We start from the raw sequence: 22,601 nt of genomic DNA, 5'->3' as shown, positions 1-22,601 counted from the left end.
CATTCCTGCATTCCTGTATTCCTGCTCCATCTTCTCTGTTATTTAACCTCTCTTTCTCCTCCTCCCCTTCTTCAGGAGAAGGATTCAGGTTATATTATTTAAAGTATATTCTGTGGGCTCTTTATAGAATCATAGAACTCCCTCTCTTAAAAATAATATAAATAATAATAACTCTCTTTTATTTTGGGTCTATTAAATACCAGTCATGTTGTATATGTATTGTTTTCTTAAAACAACCCTATGAGATGGCAATATCTTAAGATTTAAACAGGCACTTGACAAAAGAAGGATACAAAAAATGGCCAATAAGCACATGAAATAATGCCACACATCATTAATCATTAGGAAAATGCAGATAAAAACCATATGAGATGTCAAATTAAAAAGACTGACAATGCAAACTGTTGGCAAGGATATGGAGCAACAGGAACTCTCAAACACTGCCAGTGGGAGGGTGAAATGGTACTACCTCTTTGGGAAATAGTTGGGCTGATTCTTATAAAGTTAAATATTAATATATATGTACCATTTAATCCAGCTATTCTCCTACTACATTTTCTCTCAAGAGAAATCAAACATGTCTACCGAATGACTTGTACAAATTTTCATAGCAGTTGTATTCATGATAGCCCCAAACTGGAGACAACCCAAATGTCCATCAGCTGTTGAGTGGGTAAACAAAATGTGGTATATCCACACAATGGAATGCTTCTCAGTGATAAAAAGGAATAAACTACTGAGAGATATGCATTATTTATCTATGCTGAGTAACCACCACAAACTTATTGACATAACATAACACATATTTGTTATCTCACAGTTTCTGTCAGTCAGAAGTCTGGGCACAGCCTAGCCAGATCTTCTGCAAGACTGCAATCAAGATGTCAGCCAGGGCTTGGTTCTTATCTGGAGGCTTGACTGACAATGGAACCACTTCCAAGTTATGCAAGTTGTAGGCAGAATTCATTTCCTTGTGTCTGTAAGACTGAGGGCCCTGGTTCGTACTAGTTATCAGCCAGAGGCCACCCTCAGCTCCTGGAGGCTTCCCAAAGTTTCTTGTCACCTGGACCTTTCCATCGTTCTTCTCACAGCATGGCAGCTTGCTTCTTCAAAGCAAACAAGGGAGAAAGAGAGCGCGTCTGCTGGCAAGATAGAGACTTGTAACTTGATCGTGAGAGGGACATCACATTACCTTTGCCATATTCTAGAAACAAGTCCCGGGTCCTGCCCACACTCAGGGGAGGGGATTATATAAGGGCATGAACACCAGGAGGTCGGTCGGGGTCAGGTGGGTTACTTCCTAGTCCATCCTCCACAACACAGATGAATCTCAAAGACATTGTGTTGAGCAAAAGAAGCTAGGTACAAAAGACTACATACATTATAATTACATTTATATGAAATTCTAGGACAGGCAAACTAATGTATAGTCACTGAAAGATCAGTGGTTGCCTAGGGCCAAGGGAATGGGTCAGGGAGTTGACTGTAAGAGGGGCACAAGGCAACTTTGGGGGTGATAGAGGTATATATTTTGACCTGTGTGGTGATGGTTATATGGGTTTATACATTTGTCAGAGCTCATCAAACTGTACATTTTAAATAGGTACATTTTATTTTGTGTAAATCATACTTCTAGGAAGTATATCTTTAAATATTTTTTGAAGTATTTTCAAAACTGTACTCTGAATTTCACATTTTTGTCACCATTTACCTATGAGGAAAACTGGGGTCCAAAACTTGCCCGTACCCACACAGCTGGTGGAGCTAGGATTCTAAGCCAGGTCTAACTGCAAGTGCATTCTGTCTTCCTTTGCTGCCACTTTCACAAAGAAGAAAACAGCGGCCTGGGAAGCTGAGGAAATATTCCCCAGGTCTCGCAGAAGTGGCAGAGAGTCTCAATCTTGTGCTTTTTGATTTCAAGTCAAGAGTTCTTTGTACCACTAGGTCTGCCAGACCTTGTTAAAGCCTTGTAGCAGATTTTAAGAGTTATGATTGCATTTTAAAATTTATCCATATGTGTCATTGTAAATACGCTTAACAATGTTCTTCTCTTAAAACACATAATCCTATGAGCCAGTTCTTTAAAAGAACAATGTATGGTCTGAAGATGAAGGCTTCAGAAGGTGTGCCATATACTGTTGGTTGCTTGCCTTCTTTCTTGCCTCCTAAATCCTGAGTTTATCCAGATGTTGGCCATATACTTCAAGGAAACATAGACCCCTTCTAGTGCCAGGGGATGAATCTTGGTTTGTTTCAGCTAGTTGTGATCACTCTGTTCCCACTGAGAGAGGTGTGTTTAGGAAAGAGCCTGAGATGCAGTTCTGACCAGTGAGGCCTGAGAGGTACCTGCCAGGGGATTCTGGAAAATCTACCAAGCTTCTTTTTTAAGAAGGAAGGGGCTTTTTCTGAAAGGTATGAGAGTGGGAACTTGGGAGTTGGGATGAGTCACTGATGATATGAGGGACAGTGTGAGGACAAAAGTCTATCCCTGAGAATAGGAGTGAGAAGGACACAAAGCATTTAAGTCCTTAAGGGTGATGCTGAGCCTCTGATTCACTCACCCCTGTGACCGCCCATCTCAGTAATATAATACATTTTCTTTATTGCTTTAGTCATCACTGATATTTGCAGCCAAAACCGTCTTGCATACAGAAGGTATAAGCAGATACTGTCAAATACATTTTTTGCACCCAATTCCATGGTGCATAAAATTCTTATAAGCAATTGTGTGTACTACAATACATTCAAAATTGCCATTAATCAATTGGCAGGCAATTGATGTTATATGTTGTGTGAATGCTAAGATTAGTTTCATTCTTAGAAATCCTTGTGAATAGCTGAAGATTAGAAAAAAACTGTCGATCTGTGGAGAATTGGTTGGGTAAATTAGGGTAGAGCCATATAATGAGACACAATTAAAAATAAAGAAGCATCTCCATTTGTACTGATATGAAGTGATTTTCAAGATATGCTAAGTAGAAGAACATGAGTCAGAACAGTATACAGAAGACTTTGAAGTATGTGGTCATGGAAGAACATCTGAAGTTCATTGCCAGGACTGTTGTGGTACAGGAAAGGAACTTGGTAGGTAGATGCAAGACCCTAAACAGAACTTTCACCATAGATAGCCCCACTGAGGACAGTAAGGGATGGTGGGGCTATAAGAAGCTATGTGGTGTGGTGGTGGACCAGCAACATGGAAACGGCTCACAAGATCAGTGTATTGGGGCAAAAGCATCAAGGATTGGGTGGGTTTGCAGCAGGGCTGCTGTGTATAGTCTCATATACATGAGATGATCTATTTTCAAGATATTAAAGAAATTTTTTTTAGTTAATTTATTTTTGGCTGCGTTGGGTCTTTGTTACGGCGTGTGGGCTTTCTCTAGTTGTGGCGAGAGGGGGCTACTCTTCATCGCGGTGCTTGGGCTTCTCATTGCGGTGGCTTCTCTTGTTGCAGAGCACGGGCTCTTAGAGGCGTGGGCTTCAGTAGTTGCGGCTCGTGGGCTCTAGAGCGCAGGCTCAGTAGTTGTTGCACACGGGCTTAGTTGCTTCGCAGCACGTGGGATCTTCCCGGACCAGGGCTCGAACCTGCATCCCCTGCATTGGCAGGCGGATTCTTAACCACTGCACCACCAGGGAAGCCCCTAAAGAAATTTAAAATATATATATATACACGGAAACTCTGGCATGTCTCACAAATAAACTCTACCAGCATCAATATTTAGCTAGCATAACTTAACATTTATCCGGGCTTGCTGTGTGCCAGACGCTGGCCTCAACTCTTTATCTGGATTGGCAGAGATTCAGTCCTCATAGCACTATGAGGTGCATGTCATTGTTATCCTCTTTTTTTTTTTTTTTCTTGCGGTACGTGGGCCTCTCACTGTTGTGGCCTCTCCTGTTGTGGAGCACAGGCTCCGGACATGCAGGCTCAGTGGCCATGGCTCACGGGCCCAGCCGCTCCGCGACATGTGGGATCTTCCCGGGCTGGGGCACGAACCGGTGTCACCTGCATCGGCAGGCGGACTCTCAACCACTGCGTCACCAGGGAAGCCCCCCATCCTCTTTTTTTATAGATGGGCAAACTGAGGCACAGGAGTTTTAACTAGTATTCCAGGATCATACAGCTGTTAAATGGTAGAACCAGGGCTTGGGCCAAAGTCCACGTCCTAAACAATCTACTAATTGACTTCTGGGTTTATTGAAAGGATTTAATGAGTTATGTGTGCTTAGCCGGTGCGGGCCTTAACCAGTGGTCCCCAAAGAGTAGTCCATGCATTAGCAATGTTAGACATTTGTTAGAAGTATACTTAAATTCTTAGAAATGTTGCCCAGTTTCAGCCAGACCTAGTTTTACGTGTTGATGTGTTCCTTAGCTGGTGTGAGTGTATGTGAAGAACCTCCCGCCCAGCAAGGGAAGGAGTAATTTCATGCCAGCTGAACCTTGAGGAGAGCTACCTGAGTATTGTATATGTAGTTCCCACCTTGCTTTCTTGTCCAACAGGTATTTATTGACCACCACTATGGACTCAGTAGGAAATTATCCTGTGATCCATCACTGATGCCCTACATGGGGTTAGGGGGTACCATTCCCAGGCTGGCTGTGCGATCTGTGCGTGCTGAAACCGGCTGATTCCTCCCCTCGACACAGCTGCTCCGTGGGCCAGAGATCTCAAACTCCTTCCTTCCTCAATGCCTTTCACATAATAGATGCTCAGTAATGTCTCTTGATGAAGAAGTCATCACAGTTCACCTGGTGGCAGCTGTCTTTTTAGCAAAGAGCACCTAACAGGAATTCTCAGCCTTGGCTGTCCTGTTACAGTTACCTGGAGAGCTTCTAAAAATCCCCAGCCTGGGGCCAATCATATCAAAATATCTGGGCGTGAGAGAAGAGGGGAAGGAGTAGGTGTGAATAGTTTTGAGAGCTCCCCAAGTGATTCAGGGTGCAGCCAAGATTGAGAACCCCTAAGCTAGAGTAAAAAAGCCACACTGCAGAGGGTTCACCTGACAACCATCAAACCAGCAAAGGGTCACAGATGGAGACACAATGGGTAAAACCCAGATGACTTCCTTGAAAGCTGCCCTCCACTTCTCAGATTAGGCCTGTGAGCTGAGCTGGAAGCAGCCAAAATCCTGTCTTAAGAAGTTCCTGTGCACAGTGGAAGGTGCAGCTGGAAGCATTTATGCTGGAAACCCTGACTGGGTGATCATCCTAAAATTGTTGCCATATGTCTCCAGCAGGGACGGCAGGGCCCACAGTTGTCACTCCACCCCCTGCAGCCTCTCTTCCATCAGCACTTCAGTCCTCACCCATGGGAGCCCCCGGAGTAGCTTCATTAGTTTAATGATTTTATTGAGCATCTAGATTCCTTGCAATAGGCCAGGCCCTGGAAATGCAGATATAAATCCAGCATCATCCCTCGTGTAGTTCACAGCCTAGAAGGAGAAATGAGAAGTAAATCAACAGCTAGGATGTGATGTGATAGGAGTCAGAATGGAGAGTAGCACAGAAATGTGAGAGCTTTGAGGAGGGGGTGAGGAGAGGGCTCCAGAAGGAACAACACTGAGGCTTTTTTTCTTTTTCTTTTGCAATATTCGTATATATTTTTTAAAGTTTGGAATAATTTTAAGCAGAGTTGAACACACCAATTTAACAAATATTAACATTTTGCCATACTTACTTCAGATCTTTAAAGAAAACAGTTCTAAACTGTTTCAAGCATAGGAGCAGTTCAGAGAATAGTATAACAAACAACCATACACTGAGGTGGTGAGGGGCCAGGCTCCCTGGCTCCACAGTAGGACATTGGAGAGGTGACTTAACCTCTCTGTGCCTCTGTCTTATTTAGAAAAAAAACAACTTACACACTGCTCTATGTAAAATGGGTAACCAACAAGGACGTACTGTACAGCACAGGGAACTCTGCTCGATGTTATGTGGCAGCCTGGGTGGGAGGGGAGTCTGGGGGAGAATGGGTACACGTAAATGTATGGCTGAGTCCCTTTGCTGTGCACCTGAAACTATCACAACATTGTTCATTGGCTATACTCCAATATAAAATTAAAAGTTTTTTTAAAAAAACACCTGCCTCTAAAGGTAATTGTCGGGATTAATTAAGGTAAAGCTTTTTAAAAGGCAAAATTTCCTCACACGCACCATGTGCTTAATAAACATTACCTGTCGTTATTCGTGTGCTCATGACCCTGCTTGTCAAATCAACATTCTGCAGCATTTGTTTTAGATTAGGTTATAAAGAAAAGTATAATATCACAGATGCTCTTAAAGACCCCTGTATGCACACCTCCCTGTTCTGCCTGCTAAGGAAAAGGAAAGGTTAGCCAGGAGGCCAGGGTGGGAAGGTGCACTGCAGGACATGGGACAGGGGAGAGCCTGACTTCTGAGGAAACCCTCCAGTGTGGTCAGAAAGGAAGGTGACAGCCGCTCAGGGGAGGAGGTGGGGGGGGGGGGGGCCTGGTGCGTCAGCGAAGACCCGCAGGAGCCCGTTTCCCACTGCAGAGGATCCGCCCAACTCTCTCCTCTCTCCCAGGAAACCCTTGGGGTCCCTTATAATGGGGGGGGGGGGGGGGGGTGGCCTGGTGCGTCAGCGAAGACCCGCAGGAGCCCGTTTCCCACTGCAGAGGATCCGCCCAACTCTCTCCTCTCTCCCAGGAAACCCTTGGGGTCCCTTATAATGGCTCCTTTCAAAAAATAAACCAACAAACAAAAAAAGATAAAGAAACCTCACCCACACTTGCTCCTCAGTCGAGAGAATTCCACCCTGTAGGGGCTAGCTTTGAGAGCAGAGTCCCAGGGGAGCTGCAGGAAGGGGGCTTAGGGCCCCTGAAGTCATTGCTGCTTGAGTGCCCTGGAGGCAGGAAATGAGGATTTAGGGCTGTAGCCCAGCCAGGAGCACTCAGCCTCCCTTAGCCCCAAGTCTATTTCAGTGGACTGTAAGCTTGGGGAAGGCATCTTTCTGGGAACTATGCACCCCTCCAGGTGGATACTTCTTGCTGAATGAGCTGATGAGAGAACCCCCTGATTTGTTCAATAGTTAATCTGACAGAGGCACACGTGTGGTTCGTCAGGCACAGATATTTGTGGGAAAGGCCTTGGGTATAAGTGTATACTAGCACCCAGTCTCAGTTGGAAATGTGCTCTCCCGTCACCCCCCAGCAGTACCATCATTTTTTAATCTCAGAATGGGCTTCCCCCATCTTCCCCTCCCCTCTGCTTCTCTAGCATCCGCTCCAGCCACTGGTGAGGAACAGCTGCTCTGAGGCTCATCTCTCATCAGCTGCCTTATCTCCCTGATGAATAATGTTCCCCTTCCCACAGTGGCAGCCTGGCAGGAGGCCCGCCCCAGCGTGGAGCAGGCTGCTGACAGGGCTTGGAGCCTAGGCAGCTGTCAGAGAGCAGGATGCTCCCCTGGCCCCTGCGTGGGGTGAGGGCTAACCTCCCTGCCTCACAGACACGTGGTACCCTGAGACCCCACAGCCATGGCGAGCTGCACCTCACAAACCCAGCCATTCCAGGTACACCTCAGCACCCTTTGGATGCAGTAACTGTTCTGGGTGCCGGGAAAACAGAAGCCCATGAGTCCTGCTCCACAGGGGTGGGGACTGCTTATGGGAGATGTGATTTGTACTTAATGGTACAGAGCTCTATATTTCATAGTTCTGCGACCCAGAGAGCATGTTTAACCCCTCCGGGTCTTGGTTTTTCCCATTTGCCAAATGGGCTAATAATAGTGTTGTATAGATGCTGTGGTTCTCTGCTCAGACCCCCTTTGCCAGCCAGTGCAGCCATCCCCAGCACTGTGAGTGCTGTGGTAATGGCTATACCTCTGGCCTTCTCCAGAGCCTTTGGCTTATGGTAACAGCATCCCTGAGACAGCCGAAAGGCTATCTCCTTTGGCCGCCACTCCCCCTCCCATCAGGGGAGCTGGTAACTGACTGATACTGGGGACACAAAAGCCCAGTTCTCTTTCCTCAAGATGGGACTATTTATGCTCCAGAAATTTCTATAGATCAAGCCAAGGCTAGAGCTTACCCACAGCTACATCCATCCTCAGTCCCTTCACCTTCCTGTCCTGCTTCTCTTACAGCTTTTCCTCAAGAGCACACCCTCCCTTCATGAATCATAGGCTTTGGAAGCCTGTTTTGGGCACCTCTTTTAGGGGACTCACAAGACAAGGACCCACTTCACAGGGGCTTTATGTGAGGATTCGATAAGATAAGGCTTGAAAAGCCCCTTGTGGGTGGCTGGCACTCAGCAAGTACCCAAGTCAGTGATCGTGATTCTTATAAACTACTGCTACATGACAGAATGTCACAAGGGAACTTGGACAGATACGACAGAGGTTGGTGCTGAAAGCCTTGGTTCCAAGTCTGCAACTGGAAACAGTTACTCTAGGAAGGGCCCTTGGAGGTCACTTAGCCCAACTGTCCTTTTACCAGTGAGAAAACTGAGGGCCAGAGAGGAGAAGCAGCAGTGTCAGAGACCCAGGGGCAGAACTGGGACTAGACTATGCCGTGCTTTGCCCACCGCTCCTCATGCTCTTTTGCTGTCTTGGGATCCTTCGCCCCTGCTGGTTGTTGAAGTGCTGCTGACTTTACATGGGCCAGGACCCTGGGAAGGGAAGTCAGAGCACACTCCATTTCCTGAGCACCTACTAGTACTGGACACCTGCCAGGCAGTCAGGGGCGTGGTATACACAGATATGCAACAGCCCCTGGTTGTTCAGAGACCTTCACTGTTTTCTATGTGTGTGTGTGTGTGTGTGTGTGTGTGTGTGTGTGTGTGTGCGCGCGCGCGCGCGCGCGTTGGTTAACTTTTATCCCAGGAAGTAAGCAATACCAGCCCATTCTACGGGGAATGACTCATTAAGAGTGAGCTTTGAGGGCTTGCCTGGTGGCGCAGTGGTTGAGAGTCCGCCTGCCGATGCAGGGGACGCGGGTTTGTGCCCTGGTCCGGGAAGATCCCACATGCCACGGAGCGGCTGGGCCCGTGAGCCATGGCCGCTGAGCCTGTGCATCCGGAGCCTGTGCTCTGCGGCGGGGGGGGGCACAGCAGGGAGAGGGCCGCGGCGCGGAAAAAAAAAAAAAAAAAAAAGAGTGAGCTTTGAAAGACCAGTAAGAGCAGGTAGATGAGCAAGAGCATTCCTGGGCTCACTTTTTACCATATTAAATACATAGGAATATTCTTAATTTCCACAGTGCTCTCTCTGAATAGTCTGCTGTCCTTTTCATTTCCCCAAGTATGTATAGAGTTAAAAGGTGAGACAGATCGTGGCTTCCGGGTATAGCTGGAGTCCTGTGTGGCTGAAGTATAGGATGCATATCATCTATTTGACCATAGATGACCACAGTGGAACTGGAGAATTAGATCTTTTAAAATCAAACGAGACTCAGGATTCTCTTTGTCATGCTATAGCAATTGGGCTTCAGTCTGTACACAGTGGGCAGCCTCCAAAACCAGGAGAGCGACACGCTCAGGTGTGTGTCCTACGAAAATGTCTCTGGGCAACGTGGAGAGGAGACTTGAGAGGCAAGGCAAGAACCCTGCCCCCAGATGGAGGCACCCTTGGACAGGTGTAAAGTTAAGTAGGAGACCACAACTCGTGAGCTGTCAGGAGATGCTGTGTGAGGAATTTCCACATGAGCCAGACACCCTGAAGGTGACAGGAATGGAGGATGGGAAGAAATTGTGAGGAAGTGGGATTTGAGTTATAATTTTTGAAGGGTAGTTTCCTAAGCATGGGGAGTGGTGTGGACAGAGTGCAGTATGAATGGATGGAAGATGAGCGTGGGGTCAGCAGGACCATGGACCTGGGCGGAAGGTCGTCCTAGGAGCACGGAGGTGTCGGAGCTAAGAGGAGGCCCAGGCCACTTTCTGGGGAGCGCTGAGCCCCAGGGGAAGAAGTATGAACTCCCGCCTGTAGGCAGTGAGGCTGCTGGAGGATTTTGAACAGCAGAGTGGCAGGAGGGAAGCAGGATTTCAAGATTTGCACAGGAGTGGGATGTAGATGAGGGTGGCAGCGGGAGAGGGACCTTACCCCGCTAAGTTGGAGAACATGCACTGCCCGCTTTCAGGCCACATCCCCCCGTGCAGATAATTTTGGTTTGCACACACAATGTGGCCCCATATTTTTTTAAAAGGAGAGATTTCACACAAAAAGATTTCATATAAAAGGCAGGTTTCTGGCTTCATTTGAAAATCAGAGGATTTGGTAAGACTGGACCGAGTATTTCCATGTGGCCACCATATGCTGGAGTTGGTCACAATTGCCCCCTATAGGTGCAGCCTTGAGTTCCATTGGAGTTTTTCCCATAGCAGTCCTGCTTTATTTATTTTTGGTGCATGGTGATTTTTAGAAATTTTTGAATGAGCCATCAGCATTTAAGTAACTGAGAATTTCTTATAAATATCCAGATTTGGGCTTCTTTAGAAAGGCATTAGGGCTACCTGGGACCTCGTTCCTAGGAGGCCGTAACGTCTAGAGCTTAGGCTGTTTTCCATTTCACCAGTCCCCACTTCTCCCAGCTCTCCACAGAGGCCTGCGTTAGCTGCCGTCTGTCATAGAGGCTGTGCTCTCCTACAGGAAGACAAAATGTTTCTAGCGCTCAAGTCGTTATCAAAAGTGGGAAAATGAAAGGTAGAGTAGGGGACGTGCCTGCTCCTAAAAAAGGTTGGAGAGAACATTGTGGAAATGACTATTCCCGTGTTTAATTTGGAAACAAAGAGAGTATGTGTTAGAAGAAGACCACCAAGGACACTGCTAGAAAAGACTGGCCTGCTCCCCTAGCCTGATGTTACCTGCTTGGGCCCTGTTGGCATTTAGCTTGGGAATCCCGGGGCAGAGGCAGGGGGGTCACGTCACACTCAGCACTCAGCAGTCTGGATTCTGCGCTTCAGAGGAGCAAGAGGAGGGGTTTGTGACCAGGGCTTAGGAGCTAAGGGTGTGCCGAGACGTCCTGGGCATGAGGCAATGGGAGGGAAAACCAGAGTGAGAGTGGGGAGTGGGAGTGTAGGGGGAAACCCTATACACTTCTGGAGTGGGGAGTCGGCTCCCTACATAGGGGGTCAGAGAGAAGAATCGCAGATGACTTCAGGGTGACAGATCCTGGGTTCCTGGGGGCATGGGAGGTGCCTTAACAGAAGTCAGGAGATCCACACTGGGGGAGGCTGATGACTTAGGGTCCAGGCACAGTGAATCTGAGGTGATAAGGATGGTGCTGGTAGCACACTGGCTATGTACATCAGCTTTGAAGCACTCAGGACCTCATGTGGACCTTGTTTTTGTTGTGCTTAACCTCTTGGTGCCTTTGTTTCTTTTTAAAAAATTATTATTTAGTTATTTACTTTACTTTTTATTTATTTATTTTTAATTGAAGTATAGTTGACTTACAATATTATATTAGTTTTAGGTATACAACATAGCGACTCGATATTTTTATGGATTATTGGTGCCTTAGTTTCTTGAAAAATAAGGCTATTGATAATCTCCTTCCTATAGGGTCATTGTAAGGATTAAAGATTACGTAATTAAAAGCCTAAAAATGACTCCTGGTGCAGAGGAAGTGCTCTGTTCCACTATTGCCTGTGAGGACAAGGTGGGTGGACCCACTGAATGGAGGCGATTTCATGGGGCAAGGAACCAACAGTGGGCCTTGGAGAAGAGCCACAGGAGGGGGGAAGACACAGTGAGGAGCCAGGAGGAAGCAGCTGGGAAGCAAGGGGAGAGCGTCTTCAGGGCGGGGACAATGAGGACCATGATACAGAGGCCACGAGGACCAGGGTGAATTTGCCCCCCAGAGGACTCTTGGCAATGTCTAGAGACATTTTTAGTTGTCACAGCTGGGCATGGAGGTGCTACTGCATCTGCTGGGTGGAGGCCAGGGATGTGCCTCACCCTACAATGCACAGGACAGCCCCCACAAGGAAGAATTATCCAGCTCCAAAGGTCAATAGTGCAGAGAGTGAGAAACCCTTCTCTAGAGCCAACAGCTTCCAGGTTTGACTCGTGTTTCCACCAACAACGGCTGTGTAACCTTGGCAAGTTCCGTAACCACTCTGTGCCTCATTTTCCTTATCTGGAAAATGGGGATGAAAATAACAGCTGCTTAAATGATTGAAGATATGTGGAGGGCTTTGAAAAGAGGCTCATTGTACGTTAGCTGTTATTAGAAATCAAGGAAATTGAGGGCATAGCAGAGTCCATTTGATCCTGGAGTTTGGCTTTTAGGATTGATCTCAGTGTGATTTCACTAGGGTGGAAAGGGGAATGGCAGCCAGGTGCAGAGGGTGATGGAGATGGGTATGTGGGAATTGGGGCTAGCAGGCACAGACAGTAGCAACTGGAGGAAGTGGGGGAATGGCTAGTTATGGCTGCCAGGCCAAGTGAAGGGGGTTGTTTTACATTCAGTTATTTATTTATGCCAATCAAAAGCTCTGGTTATTGCCCAAACCACATGATAACAAAAAAGGAAAATTTCAAAATGAAAGAAATCACCTGCAGCCTCACCACCTTAACAAATTAACAATGTTCCTGCTCCCCTTCCAGGCCTGTCATTTTTACAGTGCTTTAGTCATTACACAGATTTTCTTTTCTGTTGTTTTATGTCACATGAAATTGTCCCATAAGCATTTTCCATGATGTTACATCATTGTTAGATTTATCGCTTTTTTCCAAAATGAAGATAAACCTCATTGTTTTTTCCTAGTTGTAAAAATGCAGATGGAACCAAAAAGTCTGAAGAAGAATGTAAAAACCCCCATTTTCCATCCCACCCTACAGAGATAGCCAGCTTAGCATTTGTGGTGAACATCCTTCCAAACAAATCTCCATGCATTATTCTTTTTGTTGATTTGTTAACTCTTTTACGTAAATATGAACATTACTGTCATTCATTTTCAACCTTTGAAGCGCAGGTTTTCTTATTGTTGGAGTCGGGGTTGTTGTTTTGGGAAGTGGGGAGGGGGCTGTGGATGGATACACACAAGAACAAAGAAAGCCAGGAAGCTGCTAGAAAGAGGAAATATTGCAGGTGTGCAGAGTATTCGTTTCCTGAGGCTGCTGTAGTAGCTAAGTACCAGAGGCTGGGCGACATACACAACAGAAATGTATTCTCTCACGGTTCTGGAGGCTGGAAGTCTGAGATCAAGGTGTCAGCAGGGCCATGCTCCCTCTCAAGGATCTAGGTGAGGATCCATCCCTGTCTCTTCCTGGCTTCTCTTGGTTGCCACTAATCCCTGATGTTCCTGGACATGTAGACACATCACTCCAACCTTTGGCTCCTTCGTCACATGGCATTTTCCTCTTCCTCTCTGTGTCTGTGTCCAGATTTACCTCTTCTTATAAAGACTCCAGTCATTGGATTAGGGCCTGCCCTACTCCAGTATGACTCACCTTAACTTGATTAAATCTGCAAACACCTATTTCCAATTAAGGTCACTCACACACACACACACACACACACACACACACACACACACACACACACACACACGTAATGGGGCTCAGGACTTCAATGTATCTTTTGGGGGGGACACAATTCAACCCATAACATGTGGGATCCCCAGGGTGATGGAGGAGGAGGATGGAGCAGCAAGGACTCCTTCTCTGAAATGACAGGGAAGGAAGAGACTAGGGTAAAGAGACAGAGATTCTGAGGCTGAGAAAGGAGACGAGGAAGCCTGCTTCCTCCAGCAACTCGTGTCTGTGTTTTATTAACCTCCTAGTAGTTTACAAAGAGAGCCCCAGGATTCATCAGAGAGCCTGGCTGTTCATAAACCCTGCGGGGCCCCTTCCCCACCGTCATCACGCCGTGCAGCTGGCAGCTGCTGCGCGGGCCCCACAGACCTCACTGCAGCATCCTGTTGTCTGCTTCTCGCCAGATTCCTGGTTGGCTGCCACCTACCTTCTTTTCGGCCTGGACTAATTTGTTGCAGTCCTCAGACTGGTGGGAAGCATCGCTAATTCCCAAAGTCCTTCCACATCGCCCACTCAAAGCCCTCCGTCTGCCAAGTGTGCACATCTCCTCTGTTCTGTCCTTGCTGGAGGTTATGGTCCCTAAGCCTTCAGGAGTGTGGCCATTCCTCCTCCCCTTTTCTTCAGGACACCTGTTTTTGCGGGCTTCCTCAGTTCTCTTGGTCTCCTTCCCACAGATTTGGTACCTGAGGTTGAATTTTCAGAGGGGGAGGGGAATGGGGAAGGATTGTGAGAAATGTGGAGAAGTTACAAGGACACCCGAAGTCTCTGCTGGTGGACTCAGATGTCAGGAAGTCCAGAGCCTTCCCAGGTGTGGCTGGGGTTAGGTCTGAGTGTGATGGGTAAACATGTGACCAAAATTAGCAACATTGTCACCCTTAGTCAGCCTGGCTCTCCCGGGAACAGGGGACTGTTACAAAATAGCAGTCAAGTGGCTGAGAATAATGAGGCTTCTGCTTATTAACTTAGGTCCCAGGCAAAGCCCAGCCAAAAATCTTTTCTTGCCACCACAGGCTTCTGCATACTGAGGGAATTATTACACTTCTCCAGTGGTTAAAAGTCACTCAGCCTTTGGCCCCCTACCTCTTGACGCTGCCTGGATCATCTAATAATCTCCGAGCAATGCGTCACCTGTCCCAACTCTACCATTTAATTATATGTTGTCTTTGATTTCCTCTCCAGTGTCGACTGCCACTTTTGAGAAAGCCCTGGGATCAGAAACCCAAATAATATAGCTCATATTAAGTCTAAATAACAGGAAAACCCAAGAACAGCCTCCAGCCAGGATGTGCCAGCTTGTTTGGGACTTAAGGAGGTCTTCTTGCTCTGGCATGACAGACACAGGGTGTGGGCCCAGTGGGTCTGTGGAGACAGAAGAGCAGGAGGGGGTCATGAGAGTTGTTGGGAATTTCTACCTAGCCTCATCTCTTGCCACAACCTTATCAGACCTCATACTCCAGCCGTGCAACCAATTGCAAACTTTGCCACTTCTGCCCAGTATCAGCCAGAGCAGTAGTGATGGGAAGCGCCAGAACCAATTCAAACTAGTGTAGGCAAAAGAGAAAACTTAATAGCTCACATAACTCAGAAGATAAAGATGGCTCTGGTGTCAGGATCCAGGGGCTAAGTGATGCAGGCAGGCTTTTGTCTCCCTCCTTGTGTTGTTCCTAGTGGCACTTCTGGTACAGGTGGGATCCCTCCATGGAGCAGGAAAACGGTGTTCATCAGCCCCACATGACGTCACTCCAGCTTAGCTGGCCCCTCAGAAGAGGATTGCGACGGGCCCATTTTACATCAGCAACGCAATCCTTAGACCAGTTAATGCCCAGGGAAGTGTGGTTCTCTGTTTGGAGAGGACTTTATCACGGAGTCTGTTTCCCCCCAAAAAGAAGGCTACTGAAGAGCTAAAACAAAACCAGCACAGTCCATTACACCCCCCACTTCAGGGGTTCGTTCATGCAGTTGCAGGTGCCGTTCCCTCTACCTAGAAACCTTTAAAACCCTGTCCACCTGACAAACCCCTACTTTTCTTCCATGACCCAGCCAGCACACACTCGTCCACACCCTCCCCAGACAGAGGGCCACCTTAGTGTTTCATACATGCCTCTGTTATTTCACTCACTCACTTTTTCTTTTGTTCTTTTAGCAAATCCTTATCCTTTAGCTTTGCACCCAGTTCCTCTAGGACTGTGAGTTTAATGAAAGCAGGGATTGTGTCCCAGTCATCTCAGGATCTCAGCCTCTACAGGGATGCTTGGTCCACTGTCAGGCCCAGAAGCTACTGACCACATCCTTGGATGTTGGGGTGACATGCAGGATGTGGCTGTTCCCTGACTAGATAGAGAACCTTGGGTGCTGGGTATGGAGGGAGGAACTAAGTGCTGGAGTCACTAACTTTTCTGCTTTCCATGCAAATCCCTTGTATCCCAGGCTGTCTGGAAGGACACTGTGCATTCTGTGCATCAACCAATGGCAGAATTTGAACTGTGACACATGCCTGGTTTGCAGTGATACATTACACATGGAGAGTGTTTATTTCTCACATATTGTATCTGAGAATCTTAAGCAGTCATGGGGTCTGACTTTCATTCTCTGGGGTTAAAACCTTCTTGGTGATGCTAACATACCTCTAGGAACACAGGACTCATTACTTTGTAAGGCAGCCCCCTGGTTATTAGGGGCCACATGTTATCTCCTGGCTACTTTGGCCATCAGTCCTAATTCTCTTCTCTAGGGCCACAAGGAAAGAGGTCACTCCTTTTTCCACTTCGTGTTCACTCATTCTTTCATGTGTACATGAATTCATTAACTTCATCGTTCATTTAAAAATATTGATAAGGCCTATTTTGTCCAAGATGGGCAGGTCCCCTGTTCTCATTGAGCTGACATCTTCAGAGGGGAGAGACAGACAATAAACAACTTAACATATAAACAGGAGAAATACAATTGTCATAAGAGGTGTGAAGAAAAGAAAATAGGGCAATATGAGGGTTGGGGAAATTTTCAATAGAGCGAACAGGACAAGTGTCTTTCAGGAAATGAATTTGAGCCAATGAGTGATAAGAATGAGGCACCCGTGAACAATTTGGGAAAAGAGCATCCAGGTTGAGAATTAGAGGGAGGAGCCGTTGTCAGTGTGGTTTGGGTGGAGGTGAGGGAGGGGATAAAGTAGAAATGAGGATGGAGAGGTGGGCAGGGGCCTTGTAGCCATGGTAAGGAGGTGAGGATCTGTCATCGGAAAGAGGGAAGACTTCTGAGGGTTTCGAGCATGGAGTTGATGTATAATTTTAAAAGAGCGCTTGGAATATGGAAGCTTGAGGTAGATTCCCAAATCCTGGAAGACAAATAGGAGATGGCCACTACTTTATTTCAAAGAGTAAGAAAGATCTGATTTAGAGGTGAGCTCTAGACAGCCTGGAAAGACAGCACCATAATACCTGGGGCTGGGTCAGAGTATCCCAAGACAGGCCATCGGATACTCTTCTTGGAAGGTGGTCTGGGAAGGGCACCTCCTTTTTCTAGATAGCCAGATTCCCCCACCCCCACCCCCAGGCTGTGTTCTTCTTATGAGTTCTCCACAAACAGTGAAAAACTGGGAGGCTGCCCAGCACAAGACTTTATTTCCTCCTGGAGCAGAGTGAAGTTGCCCTAGTGAGGCACCAAGTGTGCTAGCACCATTGTCTGTGAGGGAAACTACACTGCCAGGAAGAGGGGGCATCGTGCTGTCGGAACTGGGGCCCCGGAGGACCCTCGGAGCATCAAAGCAGAGAGAGAAGTCAAAAGGAAAAGACTCAGGGGGAATGGAAAATGTGTTTCCATATTTTCTTAAGATTCACAGCCATAAAAAAAAAAGGCAAGCAACTAGTAAAAACATTACTGAGTGTGACAGATGAAGGGCAGCCTCCCTTTTTAACTTATATTTGATTTATTTTAAAGAACTAAAGTTTATTTGAAGCTAAGTGTCTGACTCTAGATGAGCCAGATGGATCACACCATTTTAAGTGTAAACCACCTACCTACTGTGAGTCTGATTTTCTCGTGTGACTTAGAAATGAGGAATCCAGAAACAGGTGGATCCTTGGCAGTGTGAATAAAACAACGTGTGAATCCACCTGGAGCCGTGTGATGAAGGGAAGAGCATGTGGACTTGGAGCCAGATGACCTGAGGTCAAACGGGGCTCTCCTGCTTCCAAGCTTTGTGACTTGGGGAAGTTCACAACTTCTCTGACCTGCAGTGTTCTTATCTGTAAGGTGGAGAAATAGTCCCAACCGTACCCAGGTTTGCTTGTGAGCATTAATCAGGATCTTATTTCCAGAGAGACCTGGCAAAGAGCCTGGCGTGTTCTTGGCCATCACATCAGTACTCTTGCTGCTTTCCAGAGGTTGCTACTTGAAAGGGACAAGACACGTTGGAGATATACGAGAAGAAAACCATGTTGCACCATCGTTGAGATCCAGGGTTGTGAGGCTACACAGACCTGGCCCTGCCACTTACCTGCAGTGTGTCTTTTTGAGGAAGTGACCTGATCTTCCTGAGCCTCAGGGTGCTCATCTGTAAGATGGAGTTGATGGCAGCAATACCCACATCCCAGGGCAGTTGTGACGACTCAGTAACGTGTGCATCCACCGTAGTGCCTAGTAAAATCGCAGTATATTCACTGAATTGTTTGATACATTTTTTTCCAATTGCAAATGAAATAGTTGTTCAATGTAGAAAATTTAGAAAACGAACTTAAAAAGGAATAGAAGAAAGTATGGATTGTTTTCAGTCCTTTTACTTTTCAGTTGCTGTGTGTTTGCATCTGAGCTTCCTCATCCATACTCCCACAGCCCATCTGCATTCTGAACTGAGGCGCTATCCCCAGCAGGCTGTGGCTTGTTGCCCTGATTGTTCCATCAATGCAAGGTATGTAACACTGCTGCCGGCCCCTCTCTTGGCAGATCCTTCAAGCCGGACTTCATCCTTGTCCGCCAGCATGCCTACAGCATGGCCCTGGGCGAAGACTACCGCAGCCTGGTCATCGGGCTCCAGTATGGAGGGCTGCCTGCTGTCAACTCCCTCTACTCCGTCTACAACTTCTGCAGCAAGCCCTGGGTGGTAGGTGCTGGGCCAGGCTGACCCGGAATGAAGGGGGAGGCGTGGCCGGCCTCCCAGCCCTGAAGTGGACCCATTCTCCAGCATGGAGGCCCAGTAATAAAAGGAGTCTTTTTTTTTTTTTGCGGTACGCGGGCCTCTCACTGTTGTGGCCTCTCCCGTTGCGGAGCACAGGCTCCGGATGCGCAGGCTCAGCGGCCATGGCTCATGGGTCTAGCCGCTCCGCGGCATGTGGGATCTTCCCAGACCGGGGCACGAACCCATGTCCCCTGCATCGGCAGGTGGACTCTCAACCACTGTGCCACCAGGGAAGCCCTAAAAGGAGTCTTTTTAAAGCAACTGAATAAACAACTTAAATCCCAAACTCCTTCTTGTAATTATTACCTAATGATATTATATAGCATATTATGATACAGTGTTATAATAATATTAGTGGTAAGAGGGGGTACCCTATGCTCTTTTTAATATTTGAGCATGTCATCATTTTTGTTTAAAGGTCAGCACTGTTTATTGAGCACTTACTATGTAGTAGAAAACTGTGCTGCCTGGTGCTCACGCTATTGCTATCATGTGAAGTGAGCATCCTTACTCTATTTTACAGAGAAGGAAGATCAGCTTTAGGGCTGTTAAGGAGCTCCCCAGGGTCATGGAGCCAGGGAGGGGTGAAACGCAAACTTGAAGTCATCTCTCTTCAATCCCTAATGCTCGATTCCTCTCCCACTTCTATTCATTAGTTTCATATTCATTCATTTGATCTGCCTTTCCATCCAAATGTTACCTGTAAGAGAGATTTTTCCTAAAATATCACCCCATCACTCCCCAAATACTCTCAAATTTCTTACCCTGCTTTATTTTTTCCCCAAATACTTATCTCCACCTAGAATGATATGTTTATTCATTCATCTGTATTATCCAGCTCCCCTGCTTGAAATAATCTATTCATGCAACAAACAGAGCACCTACTATGTTCCAGGGACTGTTCTAAGTTCTAGGAACATGGCAGTGAGCAAATCAGACCAAAATCCCTAGATCTTACATTGTAGTGAGCAGGGGCACATGAAGTATGTTAATAGATATGCCAGATATTTAATATGACATGATAAGTGTCAAGGGGAAGACAAAGCAGAGAAGGGGAAGAGGAAATGTAGAGGTTGGGGGGTATGTAGGATGTGCTCTGTGAAGCTCTTAGCCATCTCATCTCTTCTTTTCTTCTCTCTCTGCATGGTGTCCTGGTGGTAGGGCAGTGGTTGAGAACATGGGCTCTGGAGCCAGACTGCCTAGGTCCAGGCTCCTCCATTTATGAGCTGATTAACGTTGTGCAACTTGCTTGATATCTCTGAGTTTATTTTCCATATTTGTAAAAGGATGATAAAAATAGGGCCCTCCTGGTAGGGTTGTGAGTTAATACATGTAAAGTACTTAGAATGGTGGGTGGCATTAAGTACATACTCAAAGAATGGTAACAACTATTATTGTCCCTAGTATTAGGAACGAGGTCTCTGCAGAGCTGGCACTCAGTATTTATTGAATGCATACATGCATTACTTTAATAGATATAGATAGTCTTTAACCACTGTTACCAAGGCTTTGGTCTCCTTCTCATTCTTCCCTAACCAAGCTTTTAGACCTGCAACATCCCAGAAAGGTCCTAGGTAGTATTAGTTCACCTTCCTTGTTTTCCCACATAGTCATGGTCATGGTAGCAACTACCATTTATTAGCACTAACTGCACTCTGAGCCCTTCACATGCATATTATATTTAATCCTTGAACCACCCTGATAGTAGGTACTTCTAATATCTCCATTGTACAGATGAGGAAACTGAGGCTTATGCAGCCAGTAGGAGGTAGTAAAGCTGGGCATATCCAAAATTCCTGCTTGATTATGGAATTACTCTCCTCTGGACTTCAGTTTCCTTATCTGTAGAATGAGGGACCCTCCCATCATTTTCCATATTTCTGAGGTCCCTCGAGCCCACTAAACTGACACTGTGTTGCACCACAGCTGCAGGTTACAGCCCAAGAATCTACAGACCAATCCTGGCCTGATGCAGAAAGTTCCTAAGTTACCTGTTCTTTCTTTGTGAGCTCTTAGTATTGAGTTACCCCAAAGTAAGTTTGGCACAAGACTTAGCTCCTCTTCTAGCCATTGGGCATCCACGTTAGGCCACACATTGCAGCATATTTCTTCTTCGTGATCAGCGTCTACCTTTCTCTTCCCTGCTTTTGTTCACCAGCAGCTCCCCTTTGCCTTCTGGGTGAATTCCCAGCTCTTTGTCTGGCCTCTAAGGCTCCTGGTGGTCTGTGATGGATCACTCTCCAGCCTCCTTTCTCACTGTCCCTTGCACCCAAGGCCACAGCCATGGCAGCCACTCAGTGTCTCCAGCACACAGTTGTTTCACTGCACACCTGGAGTGCCCTCTTCCTTCTCTTATGTCATCTGCTCCAGGGAGTCGTCCTCACCCCCAACTCTGTCCCTCTTCCAGGTCCCATAAGCCCCTCGCTTCCCTCCAGCAAGACATTATTATCCCAACCATCTGCCCACAGGTGGTCTTTCCTCCAGGCCTGGTCTACGTGTTCAGTGTGTTGCCCCAATATAAAGGCGCAGTGCTGGGCACAGAATGAGCTCCCAGGGCTGCTGAGTAGGGTGGGTGAGAGAGGAGACTATAAGTCTGAGGTCTGCTTTTCAGGAGCTTATCCACTAGCTCTGGAGACAGTAACTATCTGCATGGCAAAACTAGGAAGTGCTGAAGCAGGGGGAGCACAGTGTGGAAGGGATGCAGCTTGTGCTGTTGGAAATGAGTGGGGTTTCTAAAAGCAGAGAAAATACTTACTACTAACATAGCCAACATTCAGGTGTACCTATGGAGCAGGGCTTGCTTTTAATACGCTGTATATTTAATCCTTACAACAATCCTGTCAGGTTGGATCTCTTGTTTTCTCCATTTACAAGTGAGGAAACTGAAGCTCAGAAATCTGAAATGACTTTCAAGGTTACACAGTTAGTAAGTGGTAGAGGATTTGAACCCAGAGTCTACACCATAAACTACTACACAAATCCCTCTCAAAAAAGAAGGGCATTGCAGGCAGGGGACATGGCATGAAGGTCAGCAGCTTGTGCTTGTGTGAAATGCTAAGAGTGTAGTAAATGCCTATGAAATGTGATTGAGCAGAACTTAGTGGACCTGGCGGGAATGAAGGGGTTGGTACATACTGGGTAACAACGGTTGACCAATGTTCTCTCGTATTCTTCCCTAGTTCTCTCAACTCATTAAGATCTTCCATTCCCTGGGTCCTGAGAAGTTCCCGCTTGTGGAGCAAACGTTTTTCCCCAACCATAAGCCAATGGTGAGTGCCCTTTTTTACTCTGCTTATTTTTGTGATATGGCATAAACACAGTTGTCCATGTACTTAGTCCATTTGAATGGAGGAGATGGGCTCAGGGGCTGCTCCCTGACCACCTAGGCTCTAAGGAAGAGCTGTGACATCCTATAGGAATACCTGGCTTTCCTAGGAGAAGGGTCAGATCTCCAGGTAAAATTTCAGGCAGTAGAGCAAATGACAAAGATGGACAGCATTCCTTGGGACATTGGGAATTTTCAGCAAATCAGGGGACAACTTGAGCTGGCATATTGGAACCAAAGGTTGATAATAAAGGTGAAAGATGTTTCAAAGGTTGGATGTTACCTTGAACCCTTGAGCCCTGTGCAGGACCTGGTTTCAACTCTTATTTTAATAAAAGCAGTAATATTTTGTTTGCATTGATCATCAAAGGGCAGTTTCCTCGTGCATCCTCTTCGCATTCCAACTTTTGAATATACTCAAGGTTGTCTCTGGGAAGTGGTTGGAGCTTCCCAGAGAATTCAGAGTATGTGGGATAGCCTTCCATTTGGAATATGTGGGATAGCCTCCCATTTGGATGGTGGGAAAGGTGAACATCTTTTGGGATGAGGTGGAGAGTTCTTTGTCCTGCGGCCAGAAGAAATTGGATCAAGAGATCTGGGCAGCTGGAAATAG

At 46.7% G+C, this 22,601-nt stretch overlaps 1 protein-coding gene across 2 annotated transcripts in view; it reads left to right on the top strand.

The window, feature by feature from the left end:
- The window catches only part of SYN3 (synapsin III), a 406,875-nt gene that overhangs the window by 88,670 nt on the left and 295,604 nt on the right, over positions 1–22,601 (top strand). For both annotated transcript variants that reach the window (XM_007449437.1, XM_007449438.1), the window contains 2 exons: positions 18,432–18,588; positions 21,843–21,932. In XM_007449437.1, the coding sequence (XP_007449499.1) occupies positions 18,432–18,588; positions 21,843–21,932 (247 nt within the window). The remainder of the gene's footprint in view (positions 1–18,431; positions 18,589–21,842; positions 21,933–22,601) is intronic.

Source organism: Lipotes vexillifer, unplaced genomic scaffold (genome assembly GCF_000442215.2).
Source record: "Lipotes vexillifer unplaced genomic scaffold, Lipotes_vexillifer_v1.1 scaffold374, whole genome shotgun sequence".
NCBI lineage: Eukaryota > Metazoa > Chordata > Mammalia > Artiodactyla > Lipotidae > Lipotes > Lipotes vexillifer.
The sequence above is the reverse complement of the archived record's forward strand: the minus strand, read 5'-3'. Positions and strand labels throughout refer to the sequence as shown.